The 27300-nt window shown below is 53.9% G+C and overlaps 1 protein-coding gene across 3 annotated transcripts in view; it reads right to left on the bottom strand.

Annotated features, from left to right (window-relative positions):
* The window catches only part of LOC102845853 (striated muscle preferentially expressed protein kinase-like), a 27335-nt gene extending 850 nt beyond the window's left edge, over window positions 1–26485 (bottom strand). Inside the window, exons 1-10 of one of the 3 annotated variants that reach the window (XM_006890256.1) lie at window positions 26437–26485; window positions 25532–25545; window positions 24914–25003; window positions 24677–24836; window positions 20340–21637; window positions 17647–17790; window positions 17116–17298; window positions 2753–2928; window positions 2491–2579; window positions 809–984 (exon numbers count right to left, since the gene is read on the bottom strand). In XM_006890256.1, the coding sequence (XP_006890318.1) occupies window positions 809–984; window positions 2491–2579; window positions 2753–2821 (334 nt within the window). In that variant the 5' untranslated portion in view covers window positions 2822–2928; window positions 17116–17298; window positions 17647–17790; ... (3 more) ...; window positions 25532–25545; window positions 26437–26485. Of the gene's footprint in view, window positions 1–808; window positions 985–2490; window positions 2580–2752; window positions 2929–3762; window positions 3926–7768; window positions 7774–17115; window positions 17299–17646; window positions 17791–20339; window positions 21638–24676; window positions 24837–24913; window positions 25004–25531; window positions 25546–26436 lie in introns of those variants that run through there. The other 2 variants (XM_006890258.1, XM_006890257.1) reach the window with 2 other exon arrangements.
* Between the last annotated feature and the right edge of the window lie 815 nt (window positions 26486–27300).

Here is a 27300-nt window from a genome sequence, read left to right as displayed (position 1 = left end):
GGGGGGCGGGGTAGGGAATGGAGAACCTGGAGACCCAAGAGGTGGCAGCACATTTGGTGGGACCTGTAGGTGGGATCAGAGCACTAGGGTTCCAGCAGGTGTCTGAGGGTATCTTGGGAAGCCCTGTGCTGGCCTTCCTGGCCAGCATGGACGTATCAGAGTGGAAACCAGAGCAAATGGTCACTCCTTGGGGAGCAGAACCTTGGGGGGAAGTTTGGCTAGGTCGTAACAACCAACCGCCCAAAAGGCTCCCAACTTTATGTCTCTACCTTGGGGGCTCAGCCCCCTCACATTTCATGGCTCTACTCTGTTCACTCTGGCAACCTGGGAGCCCCTGAGAAGTATTATTCCTAAGTCACCCCCAAAAGCCCCTCCGAACGGGTCCAGGCACCAAACTCTCCCCACTGCTGCCCCCAAACCACACTGGCCTTTGCACAGCTCGGGGGGGGGGGGTTGTGAGGAGGGATCTGGAGGACAGCAGGGTGACAAGGCTCAGGAGAGGTGGGGGCAGGATGGCAGTGCAGGAAGCAGGGTGTGCAGGCAGGCAGGACTAGGCAGAAGGCAGTACTGTGCAAGAGTCCTGCGCACACAGTACCGTTTGCTGGGTGACCTTGAGCAAGTAACTTCCCCTCTCTGGGTCTGAGCACGCCCAACGGCAGCATGAGGAGCTCGACTTGGCAAGCTCTCTGGCCCTATCAGTCTGGCATTCTGCGAGTTCGCGTGTGACTCGGCAGTAGGGACAGGATGGGGTCTAATGCCAGGATGGGGACCAGGAGCAAGGTGGGGCGTGCCAAGTGGAGGGACTCACCTCGGACCTCCAGGCGGGCCTCGCACTGCCGGGCTCCATACTCATTGACCGCTTTGCAAGTGTAGAAGCCTGCATCGCCCCGCTCGGCCGCCAGGATCCGCAGTCGGCACAGCCCACCCTCGGCCTCTTCCGCGAACCGCCGCTGGTCTGGGCGCACAGGCTGGCGGTTTCGCAGCCTGTGGGAGGCAAGAGGCAGGCGTGCAGGGGTGGGCTCAGGGTCTGACCGCCGCTCTCGCAGGAAGGAGGCCTTCCCTCCCACGCTCCATCCACCCTGCCCCTAGTCTGTCCCACCCTGACTGCCAGCACCCCTGGGTTACAGGGCTCGGGTGCCACCGGACTCTGCCATCCCCCATCCAGGAACTTCCAGACCACCGTGGCCTCCGGATCGTCCCCCAGAAAAACTCCTCCCTATCTTTACCTAACAACCACTTCGCAAAAATCTAATAAAAAAGAAAAACAAAAAAGCCCCACAACCAAAAACCAAAGCCAAATTCAAACTCATTGCCATGGAGTCAGAACCAACTCAGAGCTGAAACCCTAGGGTCTTTCGAGGCTGTAAATGACATGGAATGAGAACGGGCCCCCTCCTTCTCCCCAGGAGCTGGCAGTGGACTTAAAGCACCGAGAGGCAGGGCCCTGTGGCTTAGCAGCTCCACGCCCTACTCCGAGCTCTAGTGGCTCAGTGGCTAAGGAGTTGTGCTGCTAATCCACAAGCACGTGGTTCAAATCCACCAGCTGCTTCGTGAAAGAAGGATGGGCAATATGTTCCCAGCGATTTATTGCCTCAGAAAACCCACCGCAGAGTCAGCTACGAGTCGGTTCCGACGCAACGGTACACAACGACCATGCCACCAGTTTCCAAAAGGGGAATGAAGTAACTAACTTATAATGTTGGAAGAAAAAAGTTACTCTGAGAACTAATTAATCAAAAATGAAAAATAGTGTCGTGGACTTGAAGGGAGGGATTGTATAACAATGAAAGAATTTTACTTTTCAAAGAGAAGAACGAATTGGGGTAGAGGTGGGCAGGGAGAAAAGTGCAACAATGAATGAATGGAAATCCGAAATCTCTGTAAATTTTCATTAAAAGTAATAAAAATAATAAATTTTTTTTAAAAAATGAAAAAGAGCCCAAACCAACAAAAACCAAGTGAGCTCAGGACATTCCAGGTCCTTGGGATGAGTCAGGGCTGAGAACCACGTCAGGGCCTCAAACAGGTCAGTGACAAATCGTGACTGTATCTGACCCCAGGCTGCTCACAGAGAGGCCTCTAGACAGCCCTTCTGTCCACTGAAGGGTCTGGGCACCCCCTCAGGGAGCAAGACTCCTGGCAGTTTACGCGAGCTCCTGGGCACTCAAGCCTCCTCCCAGAAGGGGATGTGCTAAATTAACCCTGAACGCCAGGAGAGTACTGGGGGTGGGGGGTGAGGGATGCACATGGGGTGACCCCACAGGGAATGCTGGGGTAGTGGCATTGTCCATCTGTGCACCTAGGCTGACTCCCATGAGGCATGCTGGGGGATGGAAACTAGGCATCTGGTGACCTCCATAGCTAGGGAAGTCTTGGGGTACACAAGGGGCCACTCCTTTTCATCACTGTCACCTACAGTCAGGCTCACAGGGCCAAGCCTGGCAAGGGGGCCTGGGGGTGCTGGAGGTCAGAAATGAAGGTTGCACTCACCAGGAGACCACTGGCTTGGGCTCCCCCTGTACCCGGATGCTCATGGTGACATCTTGGCCTTCTCTCACCGACTGGTCCATGAGTGACACCTGGAAGGTGACCCCAAAGTGTCATGGAGAAAGCAGGACACAGCGTCTGGCTCCGTGGGAGTTAAGGGGTCTCGTCAGAGGCCCTGCTGGCGCATGATCTGACTGCGGCAGCTCCATATAGGAACGCAGGGTATACAGAGCCATGGGGTCCCTGGGGCAGGAGCAGGGCTAACCTTGAAGGTAGGGGGTGCCTTGAAGCCAGTGTCAGAGGAGCGGTGGTTCTGGCTGGGACTGAGCTTCATGGTGGGAGTTGGGGGCCAGGTCTCCCCAGGCTCCGGGAACTCTTCGGGGGGGCTCAGGTACTCCTCGTCAGAGGTGATGGGGCTGCTGAACGGGGACGAGGACCCTCCTGGGGGGAGAGAGTGGTTCAGAGAGAGAAATCAGGATGCAGAGGCATGGAGAAGTCTGGAACCTGATGCCCTGGGGTACCAAACAGAAGCCCTGCACTGTGTCCACCTCCTGGGGCTCCCTCTCTTGCTGTGTGGATCCCCAAACTAAACTGTCTCTCTCTCTGAACTCTCTCAGCACTGAGCCTTCTGATGCTGCTGGGGGGTGGGGTGGGGTAAGCACAAAGAGTATTGGGAGGCTAAGGGCTCACACATCGGAGGGACTGCCCCATAGCTTTGGGGGAGCCTAGATTCCCCTCGAGTGGGGCCTACATCCTGCAGAGGATGAGAAGCCCAAACCATCACCTGCAGGTCTGTGGGGCACCCGATTCTTGGGTGCACCAGGCCTGCTACAGAGATACACGTACCTCAGACAAGCCCCATCCTGACCGCAGTGCCAAGGCCAATGAGGCGGCACTGTCCAGCCTGCCCTTCCCCCTCTGCCTTCTCAGCTTCCTGCCTCACATACCCCAGGGGCACCTGTTGACCCCAGCCTAGAGCACAGACCCCAAAACTCTCTGGAGACAGGAAAGCAGAATTAGAGCCCTCCATAGAGAAGCACAGCTCAGCCTGGGATTGAGAAGGGGGGCACCAGCATCTGCTCTGGGGGAGGGGTGTCCCCAGGGCCCTGATGCCCCCCTCTGCAACTGGCGTGGGGCCCAGCCTTACAGACCTGGCACCTCTCCAACTGCCAAATACAGACATGAATCTGCCATAGCCCCCTGGCCCCTCCTCCTAGCTCCCCCACCCCAAACTCTAATGGCCTAGCACCCAGGAAGAGCTGCACCCCAACTCACCCTGAGACTCTGCACCGAGACCCCAGCCTGCTCCTGTCCCGAAGGCTCTGTCCTGGCCCCAGGCCCTCCTGCTGACAGCCCACTGCCCACCCCAGCCCTGCTCCCCAGGGACAGGAGCCCGCCTGCCCAGCCCCAGATCCCCGCTCCTTCTCGGCTGACCCTGCAGAGGCTCCAAATGAGGGGGCCTGGGGGAAGGGCAGGAGGCTGAGGAGGGGGAGGAGGAGCGGCTGGAGGCTGGTGGCAGGGAGCCGGGGCAGGCGGGGAGGGGCGGGGAGGGGCAGGGGCTGTATTTAGCCACCCTGCTCATTCCCAAGCCGCTGGGCCTGCCTTTTCTCTCCTTACAGCTCTGCACCCTGACAAGAGAGTCCCCACAGCAGAGGCTTGGACCACGTGGGGGCCTTGTTGCCCAGGGGAGACGGTGGCACATCAAGGCAGTCAAGATGCCAGCCTGGCTGCCTTCGGCATGTACCACCAACGCAAATATCTCCTGTGGTGCCCCTCTGACACAAAAGCCCGGGCAGGAACCTGGCCAAGCCACCAAGCTCCTTGCTCGAGTCAAGTCTCTGATTCTACAGAACTAAGGTGGGCCCTGTATTCACCAGGCCTGAGGTCAGAGAACTGTGAGACTTCAGCCTTCTTTCCAGAGGCTTCTTCAAACTGAGGGAACCCGGTCAGAAAGGCCCCCAGGTTCCCTCTGCCTCCCTACTCCTGTCCATCTGGCCCAGAAGCCAACCCAGGCACCAAGCCTGTCCCCAATCTTCGTGCAAGCACACCTGTGAACAACTTGTCCCTCACCCCACCAGCCCCAGCCAAACCCTGCTAAGCAGCGTCCACTTTTATGTGGGTCAGGGCAGGGGCATGGAAGTAGAGCAAGAGACAAGGGGAGGTGCTGGGGAACAGTCACGTGTCCTTCTGCCTCCTCCTATCATCTCCCCCCTGCCAGAGCCACATTCCCAAGCTCTGACCTGTGTGTCCAGTGTTGCCAGAGAAGGAGAGTCCACCACTCAGGTAGGCTGTCTTGAAGGGGGGAGAGGGGGTTAGGGCTCAGAAAGGCACCTGGTGAGCATCTGCCGAGGGCTAAGCCCCCAGCTGATACTGAGGGTACAGTCTGGGCCTCCCTGTGCCCGGCGGAGCCTGGAGTCCTGCTCCTGGGTCACTTCAGCTGGGCAGGGCTGAGAAGGCTCTCTGGCCCAGGGCGAGCTTACAGGGACTGACAAGGTTTGTGAGGAGTTTTTGAGACCCCTGGTGGCGTCCAGGGGAACAGCACCTGGGAGCACCCAGCTACCAAGAGGGGTCAGAGCAGCCAGACCGGAATCTCAGACCCCAAAGGTAGAACTCTGTACCCCCAAATTCTGCCTGATCAAAAGGCTGACTGTGGATTCCCATCACTGGCTTCCAAAGCCTCTACAACAGCCTCTGGTGTCCACACCGTACCCTAAATTCACTGTGAGAAACAGACTAGTCAAGGAGGGTGGAAGTGCCCCACCCAAACCCAGCATGCATCTCTATACAATCAGCTCCCACCAACTCACTATGCAAATATTTCCCGTCACTTCCACAAACACTCACACCCTCACTCCCCGCACTCAGCTATTAACCAAAAGGTTGGTAGTTCAAATCCACCCAGAGATGCCTGGGAAGAAATGCCTGGCTATCTACTTCTGAAAACACTGCTATTAGTGACCCCGTGGGGCACAGTTCGACTCTGACACGGAGGTTGCTGTGAATGTGAATTGGGAGTGACCTGATGCGAACCAGACTGGCCTCTTCCACACTGCTCTAGGGCCAAACTCACTCGATAAAAACAGCAGGACTTCAAATGGGTTCAAAATGGTTCGGCACTGACCAGTGCAAACAAGGGCAGGGTGCAGGCTACACAGCGGCCGAAGCCCCTGCAGTGCGGCGGACTCCGGCCCAGGCGGGGGGCTCAGGCACTGTGAATGCGTGTTCGTCTCCATGATTAAAGAAGTGCCACTGTACTGCAAAACGGTGTCCCGGGCGATCTTGTGTTACAGGAACGTTTAAGGACCACGACTGATCCTAACAGGGAACTCTGGTGGCTCAGTAATAAGGAAGTGCACTGCTAATGCAAAAACACATGGTTCGAATCCACCAGCTGCTCTCTGGGAGAAAGATAGACCATCTCTTCCCGTGTGATCTGATCTACAGGCCCTGAAAACCCAGTGGAGGGTCAGTTATGGGTCGGTTCTGACTCAATGACACACAACAACATCGATCCTAACAGAACTCTAGTGCCACCGTCTAGAGAGAGTTGCTAACTCAAAGGTCGCACCTTTCTGGGGGTCAAATCCACCGATGGCTCCACAGGAGAAAGACGGGCAGTCTCCTCGGGTGTGATTTACAGCCTTGGAAACCCAGTGCAGGGTCCGTTAGGAGTTGGTTCCGAGGCAATGGCAAAGGGACGAGATGATGGATCCTCCCTGAGCCCTGGTGGTGTAGTGTGGAATACACTGGACTGTGAACCAAAAGGTCAGCAGTTTGAATCCACCAGTGACTCCAAGGGAGAGAGAGATGAGATGCCGGCTCCCATAAAGATTTACAGCCTTGGGGACCTAACAGGTCGCTATCCATCAGAACCGACTCAACAACCGTACAACCGATCCTCGTGAGAGGAGAATCCAACAAGGCAGTACCATGAGTCCGTCGCATGTCATCATTAAACTGGGGAGCTAGGACTGGAACCCAGGAGACCAGACTTCAAGCCCAAGGTCTGCGTTCTATGGAGTGGCTCTCCTGACTGCTCATCAGAGCCACTGGGAGGGCATGTTTAAGCAGGGCTTGTTAGGGTCCCCGCCCTGGGTTTTTGAATCCATAGGGCTGAGCTGGGGCTGGCAATCTGGAGACCTGGTGGCCTAGTGCTAAGGAACTGCCCTGTCAACCCAAAGGCACATGGTTCAAATCCACCAACTGCTCCGTAGGAGAAAGACGGGCAAACAACTCCCTTGAGATTTACTGCCTCTGAAAATCTTCTAAAGGTTAGCTATGAGTGGGTCTCGACTTGATGGTACAACACAATAACAACATTTTCCCAAGGTGATGAGCCAATGAGGACATGGCAGGAGGCTGAGGACGACCACCCCCCAGGTCTTCTGGGCAGTCTACGTCCACTCGTACAGAGATTCTCATCCCATCACTTTCTGCAGCAGTGTCCCACCTGGCCTCTGACTGGAAGCCAGGTGGTAGTTATGGAACATTAGGAAAACCACAGGTGTCTCCACACCTAGCAGCCACCCCACACAGTCGGGACAGCCCGACTGTCCAGGAAGGCCTCCGGGGACAGCTGCGAAGGCCACAGAGTGGGCAGGGATGGTCGTGTCCTTGCGGGCTTTCTGGCTGATAGGAAAGACAAGCCGAGTCAGATAGAGAAGTGAGCATGACAGTAAGCAGAAATAAGGCTGTAGGACAGGAGATAAGGGCCCCAGGAGCTCAGAGAGCGGCAGATTATTTGTGGCTGAGGGAGGAAGGGACCAGAGAAAAGATGAGATATTAAAAGGGAAAAGTCTTCTAGACAGAGGAAGCTGCATGAGCAGATGTTCAGAAGTTTTTAAAACTGGAGTGTGTCTTCAGTCACCTGCTACAGAACTGGACGAAGACATTACAAGTGGAACCTAGCAGGTACCTCTCCTGTTTCAGCTACTGCCTGTCACCTCCACTGCTCCCCAGCCCTGAAGTGACCAGCCCAGAAGGTGTCCAACTGCTTAGGAGGTGGCCTCTGTGTCTGAAGGTATCTGAGAAGGAAACCCAGGACGACACAAGTCCGACTGTTCACACCCTGCTCTCCACATGCACCTCCACCGGTAACGTCTTTAACAGCCATGTGAAGCCGACATGTAAGGGAGCTGAGGAGAGCACAGGCCAGCAACAAGAACCAAAGAACCAACACAACCCCACTGCCATCCAGTCAACCCCACCTCATGGGAACCCATGTGTTAGAGGCGGCCTCCCCACAGAGGTTTTTGTGGATGTGATCTTTATGGAAACCGACCACCGGGTCTCCCTTCCTTGTCACCACCGGATGGTTTCAAACTGCCAAACTTCAGATTGTTGTTTTCATGCACCCTTGAGTTGGAACCAGCCTAATCCTCCAGTGGGTTTTCACAGGCTCTAAATCACACAGGAGGAGGCTGTCCATCTTTCTCCTGACGTGAAGTCGGTAGATTTGAACCAACCACCTTTGGGTGGGCAGTGTGACTCTTTACCCACTGGGTCACTAGTGCTGCCTTTAGATTAGTAGTCGAGCCAAACCACTGCGCCATCCAGGTCAGCTGGGAGGTGGGAATTTCTCAGGACGTTGTCATGAGTACTGTCCCCTTAGAAAAGGAGAATGGTTACAATAAGACTGTTTTAAGTTTGGTGTTTTTTTTCAGCCTCTGAAATTTTTAAAAATTTCCATTCATTCATTGTTGCACTTTCCTCCCTGCCTACCCATCTCCCCTCTGTTTGCTTTTCTCTTTGACAAGTAAAAACGAATTTTTTCATTGTTATACAATCCCCCCAAACCCAGTCCACTCCACTATGTAGGTTTCATTCTGGACTCCTGTCACAATAATACCTAATCATATATTCCTCCTAAACAGTACTCTTCCTCATCTGTTTCAAAGTAGTATAATTATTTATCCCTTCTTAGATTCCCCCCAACTCCGATGTCAGTCCCACTTTACAACAGTGACACACTATACAGTGTTTGTCCTTTGTATGAAGAACTAGAGGGAATTTGATGTGGCCAGCTAGACCTGGCTAGGAAAAGGCTTAACTCCATTAGTACAACTACATCAAGTTGTTCCATGTTGATAAAGTGTTTGCATTCACAGTGAATTGAGTCTCAGTTTTCCTGAGAGGCTGTGAGGGGCAACGTCCCTTCCCAAGGAGGCAGCCCATCAGGACAGATATGTTTCTAGTGGACCCGGGTGGGGATGGAAGGCTTAGATTTCATCAAGGAGCCCATCCTGCTTGTTCAGATGCTGTCCACACCCCAGTCAAGGATGAGCAACACAGTGGTCTCCAAAGACCCCCTCCTCCGGCAGCAGCCTCTGCCATCAATAAAAGCAGTCTCCAGCCGGGCAGCAGCTGGTCCAGGCACCCAGGCTGGATAACCGGGGCATATGCTGGTGCTTGAACCGTCTTCATTTAGTATTCCAAATAAACAGCCTCTTTTCCTTAGTGAGTCCCTGGGTAAATACAGTTAAGAGTGTGGCTGAGATTGGAAGTTCAAACAGGTCTCCCTGCTGTCAGGAGAGAGGTGGCCTGAAGATCTACTGGCTTTGAAAGGCCGAGTGAGTGCAGGTTCAACTCCACAGCACGACCTCTTTAAGAGTCAGAATCTACCTGTTCGCAACTGGCTTTCTGTTTTCTTTGCTTTGTGACAGTGCTGATGACACAGGAGGAACGACACTTGGTAAGACAATGTCTGGCCCAAATATCCTTAACTAAACCAGAGGCGCCATCCTCACAAGTCTTAGTAAGTAGCCAATTGTGATGACTGTCCTCTTACGGAGAGATAGTGGCCAGCTGCACTAAACGATGAGGCCAAGGTCTCAGCGAGCAAATGCTACAAACAGCATTTGCTGTTTCAGTCAGTGTCAAGAGACAGCAATTCTACAGGACAGAGCAGAACTGCCTGATAGGATTTCCTAGAGACAGAGCCTGTAAATATGGACTCTAGGGCCCGAGAGGATGAGGAGGCCCAGGATGGGCTGGTTCCCGATCTAATGCTCACAGGGTTGCTACTTGATTCCACAGCACCAAACAGTAACAACAAGAAACCTTTACCCAAGCAGACTATTCACACACTCCGCCCAAAGAGTGGCTGGTGGGTTCCAATTACTGAACTCTAGGTTGACAGCCAAGCCAAGCCAGGAAATTAAAAGGTGCATTGCTATGGGAAAGTCTGCTGTTAGGGACCTCTCCAAAGTACTGAAGAGCAATGGTATCTCTTTGGAGACTAAGGTGCGTCTGATACAGGCCATGGTCTTCGCAATCACCTGTTATGCATCAGAGCTGGACAATGACCAAGGAGGATAGAAGGAGAATTGATGCCTTTGAGCTATGGTGCTGGAAAAGAGTATTGAGAATACCATGGACTGCTAGGAAAACAAACATATTTGTCCTGGAAAGGGTTAAACCAGGTGGCTCCTTGGAGGCAAGGATTCTGAGGCTCCATCTAACATACTTTGGACATGTGTGAGGAGAGACCGGTCCTTAGAGAGGGCCATCATGCTTGGGAGGGTGGAGGGACAGCGCAGGAGAGGAAGGCCGTCTATGAGGTGGATTGATTCAGTGACTGGGATAATTGGGATGGGAGTGTCAGAGACAGTGCAATTGGCACAGGACAGAGCGGAGTTTAGGGCTGTTGTACATAGGGTCACTATGAGTCGCAGGCGACTAGACAGCACATAACAACAACAACAGGTTGACAGCCAAGGAATAACAATGACAGACATGAGGCATGAGCAGGTCAGCAGAGGAGCCACCCCTCACGACTCTGCCTCTTCACTCAAAGATTTACCGTGCACAAGCCTATCAGAACCCCAGCCAACAGAACAGAGTAGCAGAACAGGGACAGTCTAGTGCAGTGGTTAGCGATGCAGCTATGGGAGGCAGGGGCTTCAAACCATGGCTCCGGCCTTCACCTGGCCCTTTAAATCTGGGGACCAAGGGATTTGCTGTACATAAATTGAAATGAAATTTAAAAAAAAAATCACCCTCATTAGCTTATTTCAAGTGTCCAACAGCCATATGTAGTATGTAGCCTGGTAGACTAGTGGGAAGGCACTGCACTTCCAACCCAAAGGCATGTGGTTTGAATCCACCAGCTGCTCCATGGGAGGAAGATGGGCAATCTCCTCCCTCTGAAAGCCTGCTGAAGGGTCGGCTTGTAGGCTGGTTCTGACTCCTTGATACCATGCTCATTCTGTGGATATACACATTTTTATCCTATTCATTAGTGCTGCTGTAGACAATTTATGAAAGCTCTTCCAAGCCTGTTTCTTCATTTGAGGTTGGTGTTAACTGCCAGTGAATGGACTTTGACTCATGGTGACCCCATGTGCGTTGAGTAGAACCGCTCCACGGAGCTCCCAATGCTGTGACCAGCCAGAAGCACTTTCTTCCAAGGAGCCAGCAAACCTACTAGCAGTCAAGTGCTTTACCATTTGAGCCACTCAAGGACTTCCTCCTCATCTGTAACACAGGCATAATAACAGAATCTACGTCAGAGTGGTAGTGTTTTTTGGTGCCGCTGAGTATGACTGATAGCCACCCTACGAACAAAAGATCTGAAACCTGTTCTATCCTGTACCACCCTCACATTTCTTGACTCACAAGAGCCCACTGTGACAGTCAGCGTGTCGATCCACCTGGTTGAGCATCTTCCTCTCCTTCGCTGACCCTCCACTCTTCCCAGCATCATGTCCTCCAAGGAACAGCACTTCCTAGCAGCATGCCCAAAGTATGTGAGGAAAAGTCTCATCAGTCCTGCCTCCAAAGAACACACCAGCTTCACTCTCACCAAGATATATCTGTTCGTTTTCTTGGCTATCCATGGGATGTTCAGTGCTCCAACACCACAGCTCAAAGGCATGAATTCTCTTTCTGTCATCTTTATTCACTGTCTAGCTCTCAGATGCATAGCAAGTGACTGGAAAGACCACGGCCTGAATCAGACACACAATTAGTCCTCAAACTGACATCAGTACTTCTGAATAACTTAAAGTGGTCCCTAACTGCACATTTCCCCCAGTGCAATGCATCTCCTTATTTCCTGACCACTGGTACCAAGGGTGTTAACTGTGAATCCAAGCAAGATGAAGCTGTTGACAGTTTTGATCTCCTTTCCATCATGATGTTACCTATTAATCCATTGGTAACAATCTTTGTTTTCCTGACATTGAGATGTAATCCATACTGAAGGCTGCATTCCTTGACCTTCTGCAACAAGTGCTTCAAGTCCTCAACACTTTCAGCAAGCAAGGTTATGTCATCTGCATAACACAGGTTACTGATGGGTACTCCTCCAGTCCTGATGCCACACTCCTCTTCATAGAGACCAGCTTCTCAAATAATTTTCTCAGCATACAGACTCAATAGGTATATAGCGAGAATACAACTCTGACGCTCACCCTTCTCAATTTTAAACCATGCAGTGTTCCCCTGATCTGTTTGCACAATAGCTTCCTGGTCCAGGTAGAGGTTTCACATGAGCACAGTTAAGTGCTATGGGACTCCCATTCTTCTCAATGTCAGCCACAGCATGCCATAATCCCCTTCGCATAGTCAATAAAACAGAAATAATCAGATATTCTTTACTTTCAGCCAGGATCCACCTGACATCAGCAATGATATCCCCGGTGTTATGGCCTCTTCTAAATCCTACTTGAACTTTTGGCAGTTCTCTACGTGTTGTTCTAGCCTTTTATGAATGATCTTCATAAAATGATCTTCAGTATATGATATTAATGATTTTGTTTCATGAAGTTTCCACATTCTGTTGGATCACCTTTCTTGGCAATGAGAACAAATATGGCCTTCTTCTGATATGTTGGCCAGACAACTGTCCTCTAAATTTCCTGACATAAACTGGTGAGTGTATCCAGGGCTGCATCTGTTAACTGAAACAAGTCAATTGGTATCTCATTGATTCTTGGGGTCTTAATTTATTGTCAATGCCTTCAATACCACTGACTCATGTTTAAATGGCTCTTCCTGAAATTTTTCAGTATCAGTCAGTTCTTTCTGATACAGTGATTCTGTGTGTTCCCTCCATCTTCTTTTGATGCTTCCTGGGTCATTAAAAATGTTGTCCAAAGCATCTTTCAATATTGCCACACAAGGCTTAAATCTGGTTTTCAGTTCTCTCAGATTGAGAAATTCAGAGCAAGTTCTTCCCCTTTTATTCTCCAATTCCAGCTCTTTGCACATTCCATTATTATACTTTATTTTTGTCCTCTCAAGCTGCCCTTTGAAATCTTCTGTTCAGCTCTTTTACTTAGGCATGTTTTCTTTTTGTCTTGGCTTCTCAGCATTTCAGTGCAATTTTTAGGGTTTCTTCTGACATCCATTTTAATTTTTTTCTTTTTCTTCTTTTTAATGACCTTTTGCTTTCTTCATTAAGGATATCCTTTTTTTTTATTAATTTTTTTTTAATTTTTTTGTGTGCGTGTACTGTCAAATCAGATCTGACTGGTACAGGAGGAGATTGTCCCTCCTTCCCCGGCGGAGCATCTGGTGGGTTCGAACCGTGCGCCTCTGGGATCGATCGTAGTTGCAGTTCCTTGTCACTAGGCCACCAGAGCTCCCCTCATTAATGATATCCTTGATATCATCCCACAGCTCATCTGGTCTTCAATCACTGGTGTTCCACGCCTCAAACCTATTCCTAAGATGGTCTGGAAATTCTGATAGAATTAAGACCATATCTTGGTTCCTGTGGACTTATTTAGCTCCCCGATTATGACAGACTAGGAAGAAGAATGAACCATCTACTTCCTAAATAACAGGCCTCTGGAAACCCTATGAATATTATAGGAATGAGGATAGTTACAATAGTGTAATGGTAGAGCCCAGATTGGAAGTCAGTTGAAATGAGAAAACAATAACAAATATTGTTCAATAGTTTGAATATGAAATGTACATAGCTTGAATGCTGGAAAACTGGAAATTGTTAAAAATGAAACAGAACGCACAAACACCGATATACTAGGCATTAGTGAGATGAAATGGACCAGCTTTGGCTACTCTGAATCAGATAATCATATGATATATTACACAGAGAATGAAAAACAGAAGAAGAATGGTGTTGCATTCATAGTTAAAAAGTCAGTTTCAAGTTCTATCCTAATATACAACGTTGTGAGTGATAGGATATTATTCATATGCAAACAAGGCAGGCCTGTTAAGACATGACTACCATTCCAATACGTGCTCCTACAACTGGAGCCAAAGAGGAAGAACTTGAGAATTTTTACCAAATCTTGCAGTCCAAAATTGACAGAGCATGCAATCAAGATTGTTAATGATAATTCGTGATTACAACACAAAGGTGAGAAACAGTGAAGATGGAATAGTTGTTGGAAAATATGGCCGTGGTGACAGAAATGAGGCTGGATATAGAAAGACTGAATTTTGTATTTACAATGATTCATCCATGGCAAATAGCTTTCTAAAGAAGGCACAAATGACAACTTTACACATGGATCTCACCTGATGGGCTGCACAGGAATCAGACTGATTGTGGAAGAAATTGTTGGAGAAGCTTAATGTAAAAGTCAAAACCAGGCCACATGCAGACTGTGAGTTAGATCATCAATCACTTCAGAGTCCTGGGTTCGATATGCTAACTCAGTGAACACAGGGCCAGGCACACAATGAGAACTCACTCACTAACTGTAACTGTTATTTTGTTCTGCCATCCACACCAAGCGTCATGGTTTTATGTGTGAGTATTTCTGCCTCTTCAAAATCACAGGGAAGATTCCTGGTTGCACTGTGGATTCAATGTTAGACTGCTAACCAAAAGGTTGTCAGTTCAAATCCATCAGCCATTCTCCGGGATAAAGCTGTATGGTCTACCTTCCATAAAGACTTACAGCCTATGACAGTCAGATCTACTCCATCCTGGAGGGCTGCTGTCATCTGGAATCGACTTGATGGTAGTGGTTACATGCACATGTTGCTTATAACACCCCTAGACAGACTGAAAATGCACAACAAAGGCTGCTGGCTGTGCACACTCTGCCACTTTACTCTCCACATTTCTGCTTTCCCATCTGTAAAATGGGAGTGTCACCCCCATCATATGCCTCCCAGGAATGTATACAGTCTTCTACAGCTCAGTTAAAGGAAGGGATATGAAAGAGTTTAGACAAAGTATCTGGCGCTTTCCAAGCAGCAGAGACTATTTAGAGAGATGAAGCACCTGGCACCAGGTCGGTACTCAATAAACGCTCTCTGTGATGGATGTAGGCAGCAGCTGAGAACGCTTCGATTCCCCTAAGCACGCAGCCCCCCACTCCTCAACACCTGCCCAGCACACACATCCTTTGGGAGTTATTCAGTAGGGTTATTCAGGGACTGAGGATGAGTAAAGCCCAGACCATCCCCACCCGGACCCTAACACACAAACCACAGCCACACTCCCTAGCTCCCCATTCCCTGGTTTCCGTGGCTCCTACCCAGGAATTGAGCTCAGTGGGCTCTCAAAAACAGACCCTGTTTGGTAGGCACCCCAAGAGGGCCCTGGGCAGCCAGCCCTGGTTACCATGACACTGGAAGGGGGAGGGCATTGAGAAGCAAAAAGGAGAAGCAGCTTCACACAAGCATCTTCCACTCACGTTCTCTCTTGACTTTCTCCCCAGACACCCACAGCCACACTGCCTGACACCTCCCCTAGCCGGGGATCCCTCCTTTCCCAAACATCTGTGCCACCCACCGGTCCCACCCACTCCTGCCGCTCTCTGGGTCCACTGGCCCCTGTCCAGATGCTCAAGCCAAAAACAGTGCCTTGTAGGGTAAGAAAGAGAATCACTGCTCAGCCTGGCCCAAGCGCCTGCCCCTAGGGCCCAGCCTGACTTATGGGGGCTGCGCTGCTGGGGCCAAGGGCTGAGCCTCAGACGGAGCCTTGCTGGCTCCCCAGGGTGGGTGACAAGCCCTCTTGAGATGCATGATGGGCTGGGGACACAGGGACTGGGAATTATGGAGGGGATGGAGTGGAGTCCCCAAGAAAGAAGCAGAGGAACTGCAGAAAGAGCAGGGAAGAAAAAGGCTTCGCTGAGCCCCCACGGAAGCCTGCATCCCTGTGCACCACAGCGTCCTTAATAACGCTAACAACCAACATTTGTCTACAGCTTTGCAGCTCACAGAGCGTGTTCACACGTTCGCCTTCATCCGTGAGGACGGTATAATTATCTCTGCTTTACAAATGAGGAAGCCGCAGCGCAGGGAGCTTCTTCTTCCAGCAAACACAGAACTCCCAGTCAAGTGCTGACAGAATCCTCCTTCCAGACCTTAAAAGGCTCCCAGATGGCCCGCTGCCAGCATGGGGCACTCCCCCCGCCCGCCCCACCAGGGCCGAATCTCAGTCCAAGCCAGGTATCGACTGGAGTTCTGGAACCAGGCCTGGGTCCCCGAAGGCGGACTGGGAACTGAGTGTGAGGCCAGATCCCAGAGGTGGTGGAAGGACCAAAGCACAGCGTGGAGGGGCAGGTATGATTCAGCGCCCGGCGGGGGTGCGGAAGACAGCCTGGATCATGGGCATCCAGGAAGGACAAGCAAGCCCAGGAAGAGAAAAGACTCATCACTTCTCCAACCAAAACTGTATAGCCAAAAGGTGTAACTAAAACAATTTAACTCAGGACTGGGCCTTGGATCTCACACCACGAACTCCCACTACAGGCCACGGGGAGGCTGAGGCACCAGAGCAGACAGGCCTTGTGTGGAGTGAAAGATGGGACAGAGGAGCGATTCATGCTGTCCCCTCTATTAACACGTCTTGCTCCTCCCACTACCATTCTCAGGCCTCCTTCAGGGCCGCTCTTCCAGGCAGCCTTCCATGATGCCTCTTCCTCCCAGCCTCCAGAAACACTGCGTTTCTCATCAAGGCCCACTGGGGTTCTCTGGCATGGGCTTGGTCACCCAACCAAAATAGCCTTGAGGGATGAGTCTGTGCCTTTTCCTGTAAGCCTCCACCTGCTGTCCCCACGGCACAGTCCAGGGTCCAGCACACAGTCAGATCCAGCAACCTGAATGAGTGGAACTGGCCGTGCATGTTGACACAGGTCCAGCCCTGCTCTGAACCAGAAAAAAAAACTGGGCTTAAACCCAAAGGAAGTAGTCCGATACCAAGTAAGGGCTTTCGTAAAAATAGAAAGCGAGGCAGCCTGAAGCCCAGCCTCTTCCGTGAGCTGCTCTCAGCTGTGCCTTCTAAGAGGGCTTGGGCTTAACAGGAGCAAAGGAGGGCTGGGAGCCTCTCTTTTGAAGGGGTGGGCTTAGGTTGGACAGGAAATGACCCCAGAGGCACTGGTAGCTCGTGAATCGTGTAAGACAAGAGACGCTTTTTCTCAGGAACTCAAGGACAATCTGCTCTCCCCTCAGGACCCTGTCACAGAAGTGCCATGGGACGACAGCTGTTAGCAGATGCTGATGACAAATCTCAGTGACTCCACGACCTGGCTGAGGGAAGTTGGCCCCTGCTCTGAGGCCATTTAAAATGCCTCCCAGGGCAGCTGGAGGGCAGACTGCGCACAACTTCAGAGCCTGGGGTCCAGGCTGGGAGAGGGAAGGGGGTCCGGCCCCCTGCTTGCCCCACTCCCCCCCACCTCGCTTTGGCAGGTTCCCTACCAGGTTTCACAGCCAGTGTGGCCACACAGCTGGCCTGGCCCAGTTCGTTGGTGGCAGTGGCAGTGTAGCTTCCAGCATCGGCTGCCCGGGCCTCCCTGAGCAGCAGGGTGTGCCTCTCGCCTTCCGCCCGGATGAGAAGACGGTCATCACTTCGCAGCGATGACCCATCCCTCTGCCAGGACACTGTGGGGAAGCAGCAGGAGAAGCAGCTGGTCACAGCCCACAGGAGTCTGCTAGGGACAATCTCCTCTACACACACACACACACACACACACACACACACACACACACACACACACAACAAGCACCCAAGTCACTCTGCATCCCACCCCAGGCCTGCCCTTCTCTCTCTCCCAGGATTCTGGGAAATCTCCCCATCGCCACAGGAGTCAAGCTAGCCCCCACAGACAAGTCAATCTGTCTTCCTTCCCTATCTTTCTCTGAGGAAATGCTGGCAGGAGTGGGGAGAGGTAACCTCCTCTCCAACTCACATGTCTCCCCGTCTGTCTCGACCTCAGCCCTGGAGCCTACCTTGGGGTGGGGGGTTGGCGGTGATGATGCATTTGAGCAGCGCGTCCTCCCCTGGTGCCACCACCACATTCTGCAGGGGGATCTCAAACACCGGCGCCTCCAGGGGCTCTTCTCCAGCAGACACGTATGAGTCATCAGAAGACTCTGGTGGGGACACAAGGGACAGGTAAAAGGCCATGGTCCTTGTGGGAATGAAGGCAGAGGGCAGGGGCAAGAAGGGGGCAGTCTCTCCTGAGAAGAAGCAGGTAGAAGGGGGTTCTCCAACTGGACAGGAGAGCTGGGACTCTGCGTAGCTCCCCTGATCCTCAGCTTCAGCCATGATTAGAAGAACACCAGCTCTTGACAAAGGCAGGGACTGTACTGTGTAGAATTACTATCAATCAAACGGCAAGCACATACACCAGGCCCTATGCAAGGCACTAGCCCCTGTAGCACAGTAGTTAAAGCTTGGGAGTTAACTGGAAGGTCAGGAGTTTGAATCCACCAGGAGCAGCTGTGCCAGAGACATAAGTGGTCATTTACTCCCATAAGAATGAACCACACCCCTCACCACTGCCAGTGGGTCGAGTCCAGCACATAGAGACCCTCCAGCAGGTTTCTGAAGCTGTAAATCACAGCAGAAGAAGACTGCCCATCTTTCTCCCTCCGAATGACCAGTGGATTCAAATCACAGCAATTATAGCGTAATTATACAGCCTATGCCACCCAAGTTCCCCTCTGGGGCAGTTCTGTCCTGTTCTACAGGGTTTCTGCAAGTTGGAATCGATGTAACAATGTTTTGTTTTCTAGGTGCAAACACCCTGAGGGTCACAAGGCTTTCACAAGCTTCTAGAGAAAAGATCAGTCACTCCTTAGGGAGGACAAGGTAACCCACTCAAGACTCAACCAGTAATAGTGAAGTCACAGGGTAACGGAACTTGTCAAAGTAGTGATGTGGGTAAGATGCCACTGGACTCAAAAGGAGGGGCAGGTGGGTCATGAAATGGTCTAAGAGGCCTTTTGAACACCAGCTGTGTCTCCCTTCATTCGTGTGCAATAGGAACACTGCACCGACTTGCATACCAGGGACTAAAATGGGATGGGCTCCAGAGAGACAATGTCTCAACTTTCCGGAAGGGCATATATCCAGAAGAATATTCAAATTCCACTGTCACGGATCTTTGGTATCTGCTATTTGACAACTCTGACATTCTGTTACCTTGGTTAAGGGTAGTAAAAACTTTTTTAAAAAAACCAAAAATTATTTTGTTATTTTTGTGTGTGTGTAGCGTCAAATCAGATCTGACTGGTACAGGAGGAGATTGTCCCCCCTTCTCCAGCAGAGCATCTGGTGGATTCAAACTGCACGCTTCTGGGATTGCAGTGCAGCTTCTTGCCACTAGGCCACCAGAGCTCCCTACGGGTAGTACAAACTCTTAACTGTTACTGAGTCGATCCTAACACATAGAGACCTTCCACCAGGTGTCAAGGCTATAAGCCGTGACAGGAGGCGGCCCATCTTATTCTCTTGGAGCCGCTGGTGGAACCTCAGGAAATGTTATGCCTAGTCTTTAGCCCAAGGGTGTAACACTGGATTATGCCACCAGAGCTCCTTAAAGGGTGGTGTGGTTAGCAATAAAGAACACAGTGAAAAATCCCAATTCTGCCCCCTTATACCTACGTAACCTTGGACAAATACCATCATCTCTTCTAACCTTAGTTTTGTTTTCTGTAGAATGGAGTCAGTAACACAGAAATATTACAAAACTGGCATGCTGATTATAAGAGATAACATTTCTAAGTGGCTAGCCGAGGTAAAGCCTCATACATGGCTGTGTATTTGCAATAAAGGTAATCAGCAAGATGAGGTACAAGGACTTAACTCTAATATTTAAATGAGAAATTGTAACAAAAAAACCCCAACAAAATTAAGATGGTTATGTAGAATGGACAAGATGCTGACAAGTCTTGGGGTAGCACTGGACAGCAAAAGGCCTCTAGCCTGGGAAGCAGTAGGGAGCAGGCCGTGGTAGGAGTTACTTCTTCTGTCCCTCAGGAAGGTGGGGCCCAAGCTGAATGTTCAAGGTGGGCAGGAGTTGCTAAGGGGCGGGGACATTCTGGCTTGGCACCTCCCATAGCAAGGCTGGGAGACAACACACAGGAAGACAGGGTCAGAGTCCACAGTCAGCTCATTGGTTCAGGGACAACAGGACGCCAGAAAGGAGGCTAGAAGGGGAGGTTGGGCCAGATCTTAGGGGTCAAGGGGGCCACACGATGGCGGAGGATGGGGGGGAAACACAGGGCAGAGTTGGCTGGCTGCAATTTGCCTGCATCAGGTCCTCACAAATGATTTAAGGCTGGTCATGTTCTCATTTCCCATGTAAAAGTTGGGGTGTGGAGGTTCTCAGAAAGTATCTCCCCATACCTGGTCCTTGGCCCAACAGTCTAGCAGGCCACTGGACCCAGAAGGTCTGTGGCAAGCACCAGAGCAGGTGGTACTAATAATATATCAGTCCTGTCCCACCGCCATCAAAATATTCCTCTGCAGACTGGTTCTAACACAATCCTTCACATCAAGTCGACCCTGTGAACTGCAGCTACACACCCACACACCGGGGGAGGCTCTTACACAGCCGTCTAGACCTCCAGGACCCCTCTCCCCAGACCCCAGAATCTTCTAAGGCACGCCCCCCCCGCCGCACCCCCGACCTTACCCAGTTCAGGAGAGGTGGGGCGGGCTCGGCGACCTTTGCCATGGCTGCGGGCTCCTCTTCGGTCCCAGGCACCCCAGGGTCCATCCTCTTCAGGCCCCCTGCGCAGCCGCTTCTCAGCCTCAGGCCCAGCTTTGTTCTTCTCCAAGGTCTGGGGCACTGCAGCGCCCTCTTGGCCCGGCGTGGCCCAGGGCAGAAAACGAACTGCCTGCGCTGGGGGCTCGCGCTTGCGCCCTGAAGGGGTTTTCGTCCTTGCCTCGGGGCCCTCCGCAGCTGTGGGCGGCACAGGGCTCCGGCACTCCTGGATGGCTCTGCCCCGGGTCAGCGGGAACTGGTCCCTGCGCTTCACCTCCTGCTGGGGTCCTTCCCCCGGCTCCGTCCTGGGCCCGCGGCTCCGGGGCCTCCCCGGCTCATCCCCGGGCCTGGCTGCGGCGCTCGGCGGGGGCGGCGGGGAGGCGGCGGCGGGGCTGTGGGCGCGCGGGGTCTTGGGCGTGGAGGGCCGAGAGAAGAGCGGCGGCTCCCCAGGCTCTCGCGGGGACGGGGCGCGCTGCAGCGTGGCGCGCAGGGACTCGTGCGAGCGCACCAGCTCTTCCCGCGATGCCGAGCGGCGGATGCGGCCCAGCTCCTGGGCGAAGCGCAGCTCAAGGTCAGAGGCCGGGCTCCGGTGCCGCGTGCGCTCGTCCAGGGAGGCGGCCTTCTGCTGGAACAGGCGGCGGCGCTCAGCCACGCTGCCCGACGGCGCCCGCAGCTCCTCCTGCGAGGCCCCGGGGCTGCCCCATGGCGCGCCGCCCTCGGACTTGGGCTGTTCCAGCGAGCGGGCCTTGCGCAGGGGCACCCAGGGCCGCAGCGGCGCGGGCGGCGAGTCGCTGCGCTCCAGGCTGCGCCGGCGCTCCTCGAAGAACTGCAGCTTGTCCAGGATGCGGGAGCCGGCGCGCACCAGCCTGGGCGAGCGGCCCAGCGCCGACAGGCGGCCCGAGGCCTCGCTCAGCGGCGTCTGCGGCCGGGACTCCGCCGTGCCCGTCAACGAGGGCCCCGACGACTTGGACTTTCTGCCCCGCTTCTCCTCGGAGGTGGCGTCCTCGGGCAGCACCTGCTCCAGAGTGCGCCGGTGGGGCGACGTGGGGGGTGCCGGGGGCTGGGCGTTGGGTCCCGGCGGGGGACGCTTTCCCACTCGAGGGGATGGCGGAGGGAGCAGCGCGGACTTGGAGGGAGGTGGCAGGGCCTGGCGACGTGGGGCTTCGCTGGCCGGCTGAGGCTGAAGGTCCGGCTCCTCCCTGCGCAGTCCACTCTGAGGGACGCTACTGCAGAACCAAGACGTGGAGAATATTTAGGGGGACAACCCTCCTAGACCCTCAGCTCGTGACAGAAACTGAGCGGTGGGGCATGCTGGGCAGGCTTGGGGTGACATGGGCCAAACTCCCCTGTCCCGCCACCACCCCCAGGAGAGCACAGCCAGAGCAGTGCTGGGGAGAGAGGCTGGCAGCTCTGGCACCAGAACATCTGGCTAGTGCAGGGGCCAGGTACAGCCTCAGCCCCTCTTCCCAGCCCCCAAAAGCTGGGAAACAGAAGTGAGAATGAGAGACAGAAAAGAATGAGGCTTAAACCTGAGGATGAAGTGCAACAGGAATTGGGGAGGGTGGGATGGGGAAAAGCCCTCTAAGGAATGCAGCCTGCCACTCATTCCTGCCCCCAGCTGGCCCTCACACCCCTGCCCATCCTCAGGACTCACACCCCTTCACGTGGGGCCGCTAGAAAAATGCTTCTGCCTCCTGCACCACACACCGGCCATCAGGGAGCAAAGCCTGTGATAGTCCAGCGCCTATTCAGACCTCTGACCTGCCCTTTATGCCACCACTAGCACCATAGGACCCAGCAGGTCGCAGCTGGGGTTTCTGGGGGAGGGGCTCCAGGAGACCCAGTTTCCCAATCTTAGGATCAATCTAAAGAACCTTGGTGGTGCAGTGACTAAGCACTGAGTGACTATTGAGAGTGATTTGCACCCAAGCAGCCGCTTCCAGGGAGAAAGGAGCGACCTGTTTGGTAAAGATTTACAGCCTTGGCAACGCTGTGCGGCAGTCCCATCCTGTCCTATCTGAGTCGCTCTGAGTTGACACCCCATGACAACAAGCTTTTTTGGTTCATGATCAATCTGTCCCTAAAACAGGCCTTTGGCCTTAGCATACCCAAAGAAAGGTGCCTAGAGTCTTTGGGACACAACCACCACCACCTCCCCAAGAAACATGGAAGCCCCCCCAAAAGAATCTGCTCATAAATTACCAACTGGTCCTGAATGAGGCACAGAAGGTGGGAGGGAAGGATCTAGAGGGCCCACAGAACTCATCTTACCTGCCTGATGCCTAAAAAGGAGTCCCAGTTTCCCTGCCTAAGTCCCATGAGGAGTACCACAAACAAAGGCTAACAAGAAGAGGAATCCGTAACATCATACCTGGCACAGCAGAGAGAGCTTAATAAAAACCTGTGAACTGGCTCATGGCATGTGCCAGGCATATTCTAACTGTTTAAAATTCATCGTGTCGTTTCATCTTCTCATGAATCTTTTTTGAGGAAGAAATAGCTATGCTCCCATCTACCGATGAAGAAACTGAGGCCTCAGAAGGTTAAGTGCCTCACCAAGGTGGCACAGCTGGGAAAGGTTAGTGGGTGCCCAGGGAGTCTGATTCCTGAGGCCAATCCTATTCCTTCCAACATGTCTGGGCTTCTGGGGACACATAGGGAGGATAGGTAGAGTACTGCCCACAGGCCAAAGTTCTAGGAGTCCCTGAGTGTAATGATAGGCTAGCCTCCCTGGGTCAAGCCCTCACACCACAAAGGTCACCTCTGGCTGGCTGAGGGTGGCAACACAGAGAGCCCAAGGGAGCCAAACCTCAGCCAGCCAGCTGCAAGAAGCAGTCTCCTTTAGGGGTGGGGCAGGGATAAGACAAAGCATGGAGAGAAATTGGGGACAGCCTAGAAGGCCTCTTGCCGGCAGCTCGGTGCTCTAGGCCAGCCTCCGTACCACAGACATCACTAAGGAAATGGGTTCCTCCGAAGTTGCCATAGCAACTCCAGGCTCTGACTGGAGCCTGGTAAAGAAAGGCAGGGAAACGAGAGGCATGTCTGGGGCCCCGGCTTAATGCCAACATGATAAGCCAAGGGGGCCTCTCGGCCTCCGCTCCCACCCCTGACCCCTCCCCTGACCATTCCTGGACCCTCCAGCCGTGCTCAAAGCAACCTTCCCGCATGAAGCAGGCCCCTTCTTTCTTCTCCATGATGGTACCTCCCACACATCTATACCCATCACAAATCAGGCCCCCTCTCAGCTTCCTGAGTACCCCCAATATCACTATCATCAACCACTCCCTCTTCTGCTACAATACTCCCTTCTGTTATCTACCAGTCCCCCCAAACCTCCAAAAATGGCTCCAAGACTTCATTCTATCATCTCTGTTCCATACCCCTCCTGTGAGGATAACCCTCAATCCCACCCGCTTCATGTGTCCCTGCCTCCATCTCTCCAAGCCCGGTATCTCAGGGCACCCTCTTGTCCACACCCTATTTGTCGCCCAGTGTCCTGCCCCCTCCCCTGCACGCCCCACAACCTCCTCCTGCTCCCGAACCCCTTGCCCCCTCTGCCCCCTGACCATCTCGCTCTCTTCTCTCTCCTGGTTGCGCTCCTGCTCTCCCGGGAGCTGCCGTGCGGCAAGGTTCCGTTCCTCCCAGAAAAAGGCCCACATGGGAACAGGAATGTGCAGAGAGATGAAAAGGCAGCAGCTGCTGAGACAGCAGGCACGGAGGGGGCCCCCGAGGGGGGGGAATCCTGGGGACAACTGGAGCCTGAATGGGTGAGGCGAGAGAGGGCCCCTGGGAAACCGAAGAGCTGGGAGGAGGAGGAGGAGGGATAAGGGGGGGGTCCACGAGACAGTGGGATGGCACGGTGAGCCAGGACAGGTGGGAGCGAAGATGTGGGTGGTGATGGGACAGGAGGAGGATGGAGCCTTGTGGGAGGAGGTGGAAGCCATGGGAGTGAGAGTGCACAGAGGGCGGCACGTGGAGGGCCGGGCAGTGCAGGGCCGGTGGGAGTGGAGGCCGATGGAGCGATGAAGGGCAGTGCAGGACAGCATGGTGAGGTGGACAGTGCAGGCCAGAGCCAGGCCATTACTTACACGTGGATTGAGAGCGCCCGTCCTCTGTACAGACTGAACGCGCTGCCGTACAGGTCACTGGCCACCGAAAGGCTATCCTCTGACCCCCAGCTTGCGCCCACCAGATTAGCTCGAGATGCCCGCACCAGCGGCTCCACCCCCAGGTGCCGTGGCCCGGCCCCGGCTGTCTGTGCTTGCCTTGGGCTGCCCGGGAGGCGGCGGGTGCCACCACCGCTGCCCACTTCCTGCTCCAGGACCGTCTGCCCGCTGCCCCACCAGCTCACTTGCTCCTCAGAGGTGCCTGTCACGGAGGTCGGGGGGGTGTCCAGGGAGGTGCCCACCAGCGTGTCAGAGCCCCCTAGGGAAAGGAGTATGGTGAGGCCGCCGTGCCTCTGTGGAAAGCCCACCTTTGGCTGAGCACATCAGATAGCTCACCCGTGGGGGTGCTGAAGGCCCCATCATCCCGAAGCTCCAGGCGCTGGGTCCCCTGAACATCGCTGATGTCATCCTCACCCGTCTCCGAGTCTGGAGAAGAAGGGGTCTGTGTGGGCAGGGCCCTTCTTCCTCTGACACCAACTCTTCCTCTGTTGCCTCCTGCCTCCCCCACTGCAGGCTCCAACTTAATGTTCTTCCTTCCCCCTTGTGCTCTTCACATCCCCTTGCCATGCTAAACTGCCATGCTCTTTTCTGGTCCCTCTCTGGGTCCCTGGCAACTCTCCCTTGCTTTCTTGGGGCCCTTAAGGGCACTGTCCCCCTCCCAACCACTAAATGGATTCTGAAAGCTTCTTCCTGTCCCCCTCCTCCCCTAATCAGTGACCCCCCCCAAATAAAGTCCTAGCTTCCAAGGCCCTGCATTCTAGATCCCAGTACCCCAGGAACAAAGGAATCACCTCAGAGTCGTATGTCAGGGCACTCGGCCAGCTGCGGAGCCAGCCTGTCCTCAACCCCACATCAGCCAGAACACAGCAGGGCATAGCTGAGGCAGGGTGAGGACAGGCTGGGCCTGGCTGGGGAGGGGGGAGTGGAGGGCTAGAGTGAAAGGCAGTTTCCTACCGTAACTTTGCTTTCTGCAGGAGCGGAAAACTTCGCTTCCAAAGGAGCAACAGGAGAGAGACAGGGACAGACTGTTATAAGAGCGTTTGTGGGTTTGGGCATGGTGGGCAGGAGGACAGAGGGGGACGTCACGGTACCTAGTGCCCAGGGATGCTGCTCTGGGCGGGGGGGGGGGGTGAAGGTAGCTGAAACTTGGGATGGTCAAAGTATGGCTCCTTAGCTAAGGAGCTCCTGCAGGCCTGTGCCCGTGTCCTGGTTGGTTAGTCCAATAGTCCAGAAGCCTGGCACCCCTGGTGTTCGCATGTCTCCACATTGTGCTCCCACTGGCTCTGGGTACACACTCACTCACATACACACACACACCAGCTACAGAACCCTGCCCTGCTCATGAGGGACCAGGCTCACTCTCTATTACCATATTTCCCTTGTGCTCTGGCTCCTTGCAAAGCAACCCCGCATTGGCCTGCATCACGATGCGGCAGGCACCTGTCTCAGGATCCCTCTTATCTGCTGAATGATCCACAAACATTCCCAGAGCTTAAGCTGGGAGCTTGTTTTCTGGCTGTATCGTCTACTTCCCCAATCTATCAGGTTCTGTGCCTCAGTTTCCCTGCAGGTGCCATGATAAGCAGGAGCCAAAGCAAGGCAGTGGGCTCCTCCCACTAGGCCCCTCATACCAAAAAGGGTGAGCCTGAGGCTATGGTGGGATGTGCTAGTGAGCCCCCTCTCTCACGGCTAACCCCTTTCTGGATTGCAGGGCATGGAGCAGGTGGGTAGGTGACTGTATGTGTGGGTGACGGTTCCCACATCTTATAGGCTATTTCCAGGACACTGATGACTCATCAAGGGGCAGGGACCAAGAGGAGTGGGCATGGGCTAGCAAGGGACAGCCAAGGTCCACGCACCATGGGTGAGTCGGCCAAAGGCCCGGCGGGAGTGGCCGGTTTTCTGAAAGAGAAAAGCCAGAATGAGTTGTTGAGGGGGAGGTGCAACCCTGATGACCCTGAACCCCCTGTCCACACTGCTGTATCAAGCAGCACCGCCTTCTAGGCAGGGGCCAGTCGGGGAGGGTAGACAGGGACACTGGGGGCCAGCATCCCTGGGGGCTATGTCTCCAGTCTCCCTCCCCAGTCAGCACTCAGAGCTGACACTCCGGGCGGCTCAGTTGAGCTCTGGTTACGGAGAGGAAGGAGAGAGGGGACAGCAAGGGACTCCAAGGAGGACAGAGGCTCCAGGGGCTAGGAGGCAACTCTCCAAGGGACAGGATAGGTGACAAGGTAGTCAGGATACTGGGAAGGAATAAGGGGGAGGCGCATTCAGGATGACAGGGAGATGGGGGGGGGAAGACAGAGCCCTAGGAGAGATGTCAAGAGGGCAGGGATGGGGTGAGGAGGACAGCTGTCCCCGAAGGGACAGGGCCTCATAAACGCGAGGAGGAGGCCCGGGTTCGTGGAGGACAGGGCAGGGTATGGGGAATTTTCCGAGCTCAGTGCAGATTCATGAGCGTTGCTTCTAGGAGCTTGGGAAGATGGAAGGCTCCAGAGTGGGGGGCTGGGGCGGGGCTGAGGATGGGGCTGGGCGGAGGGGAGGACAGACAAGGTGGCCAAGGAGCAAGTGGACGCTGTGCATCAAGGGCTGCCGAGGGGGCCTGGCGGTGGTCTCGGGGACTGCAGGCGACAGGGGTCTGCCCTGCAGCTCGGGGAGGGCCTGCGCACCCCGACGCAGCGCCTGTGTCCCCGGGATGGCACGGGGCTCCTGGCCGGCGGGGC

The sequence above is a fragment of the Elephantulus edwardii genome, unplaced genomic scaffold (genome assembly GCF_000299155.1).
Source record: "Elephantulus edwardii isolate Elephantulus edwardi_28Jun2011 unplaced genomic scaffold, EleEdw1.0 scaffold00087, whole genome shotgun sequence".
NCBI lineage: Eukaryota > Metazoa > Chordata > Mammalia > Macroscelidea > Macroscelididae > Elephantulus > Elephantulus edwardii.
This window is presented reverse-complemented; position numbering and strand designations above follow the sequence as displayed.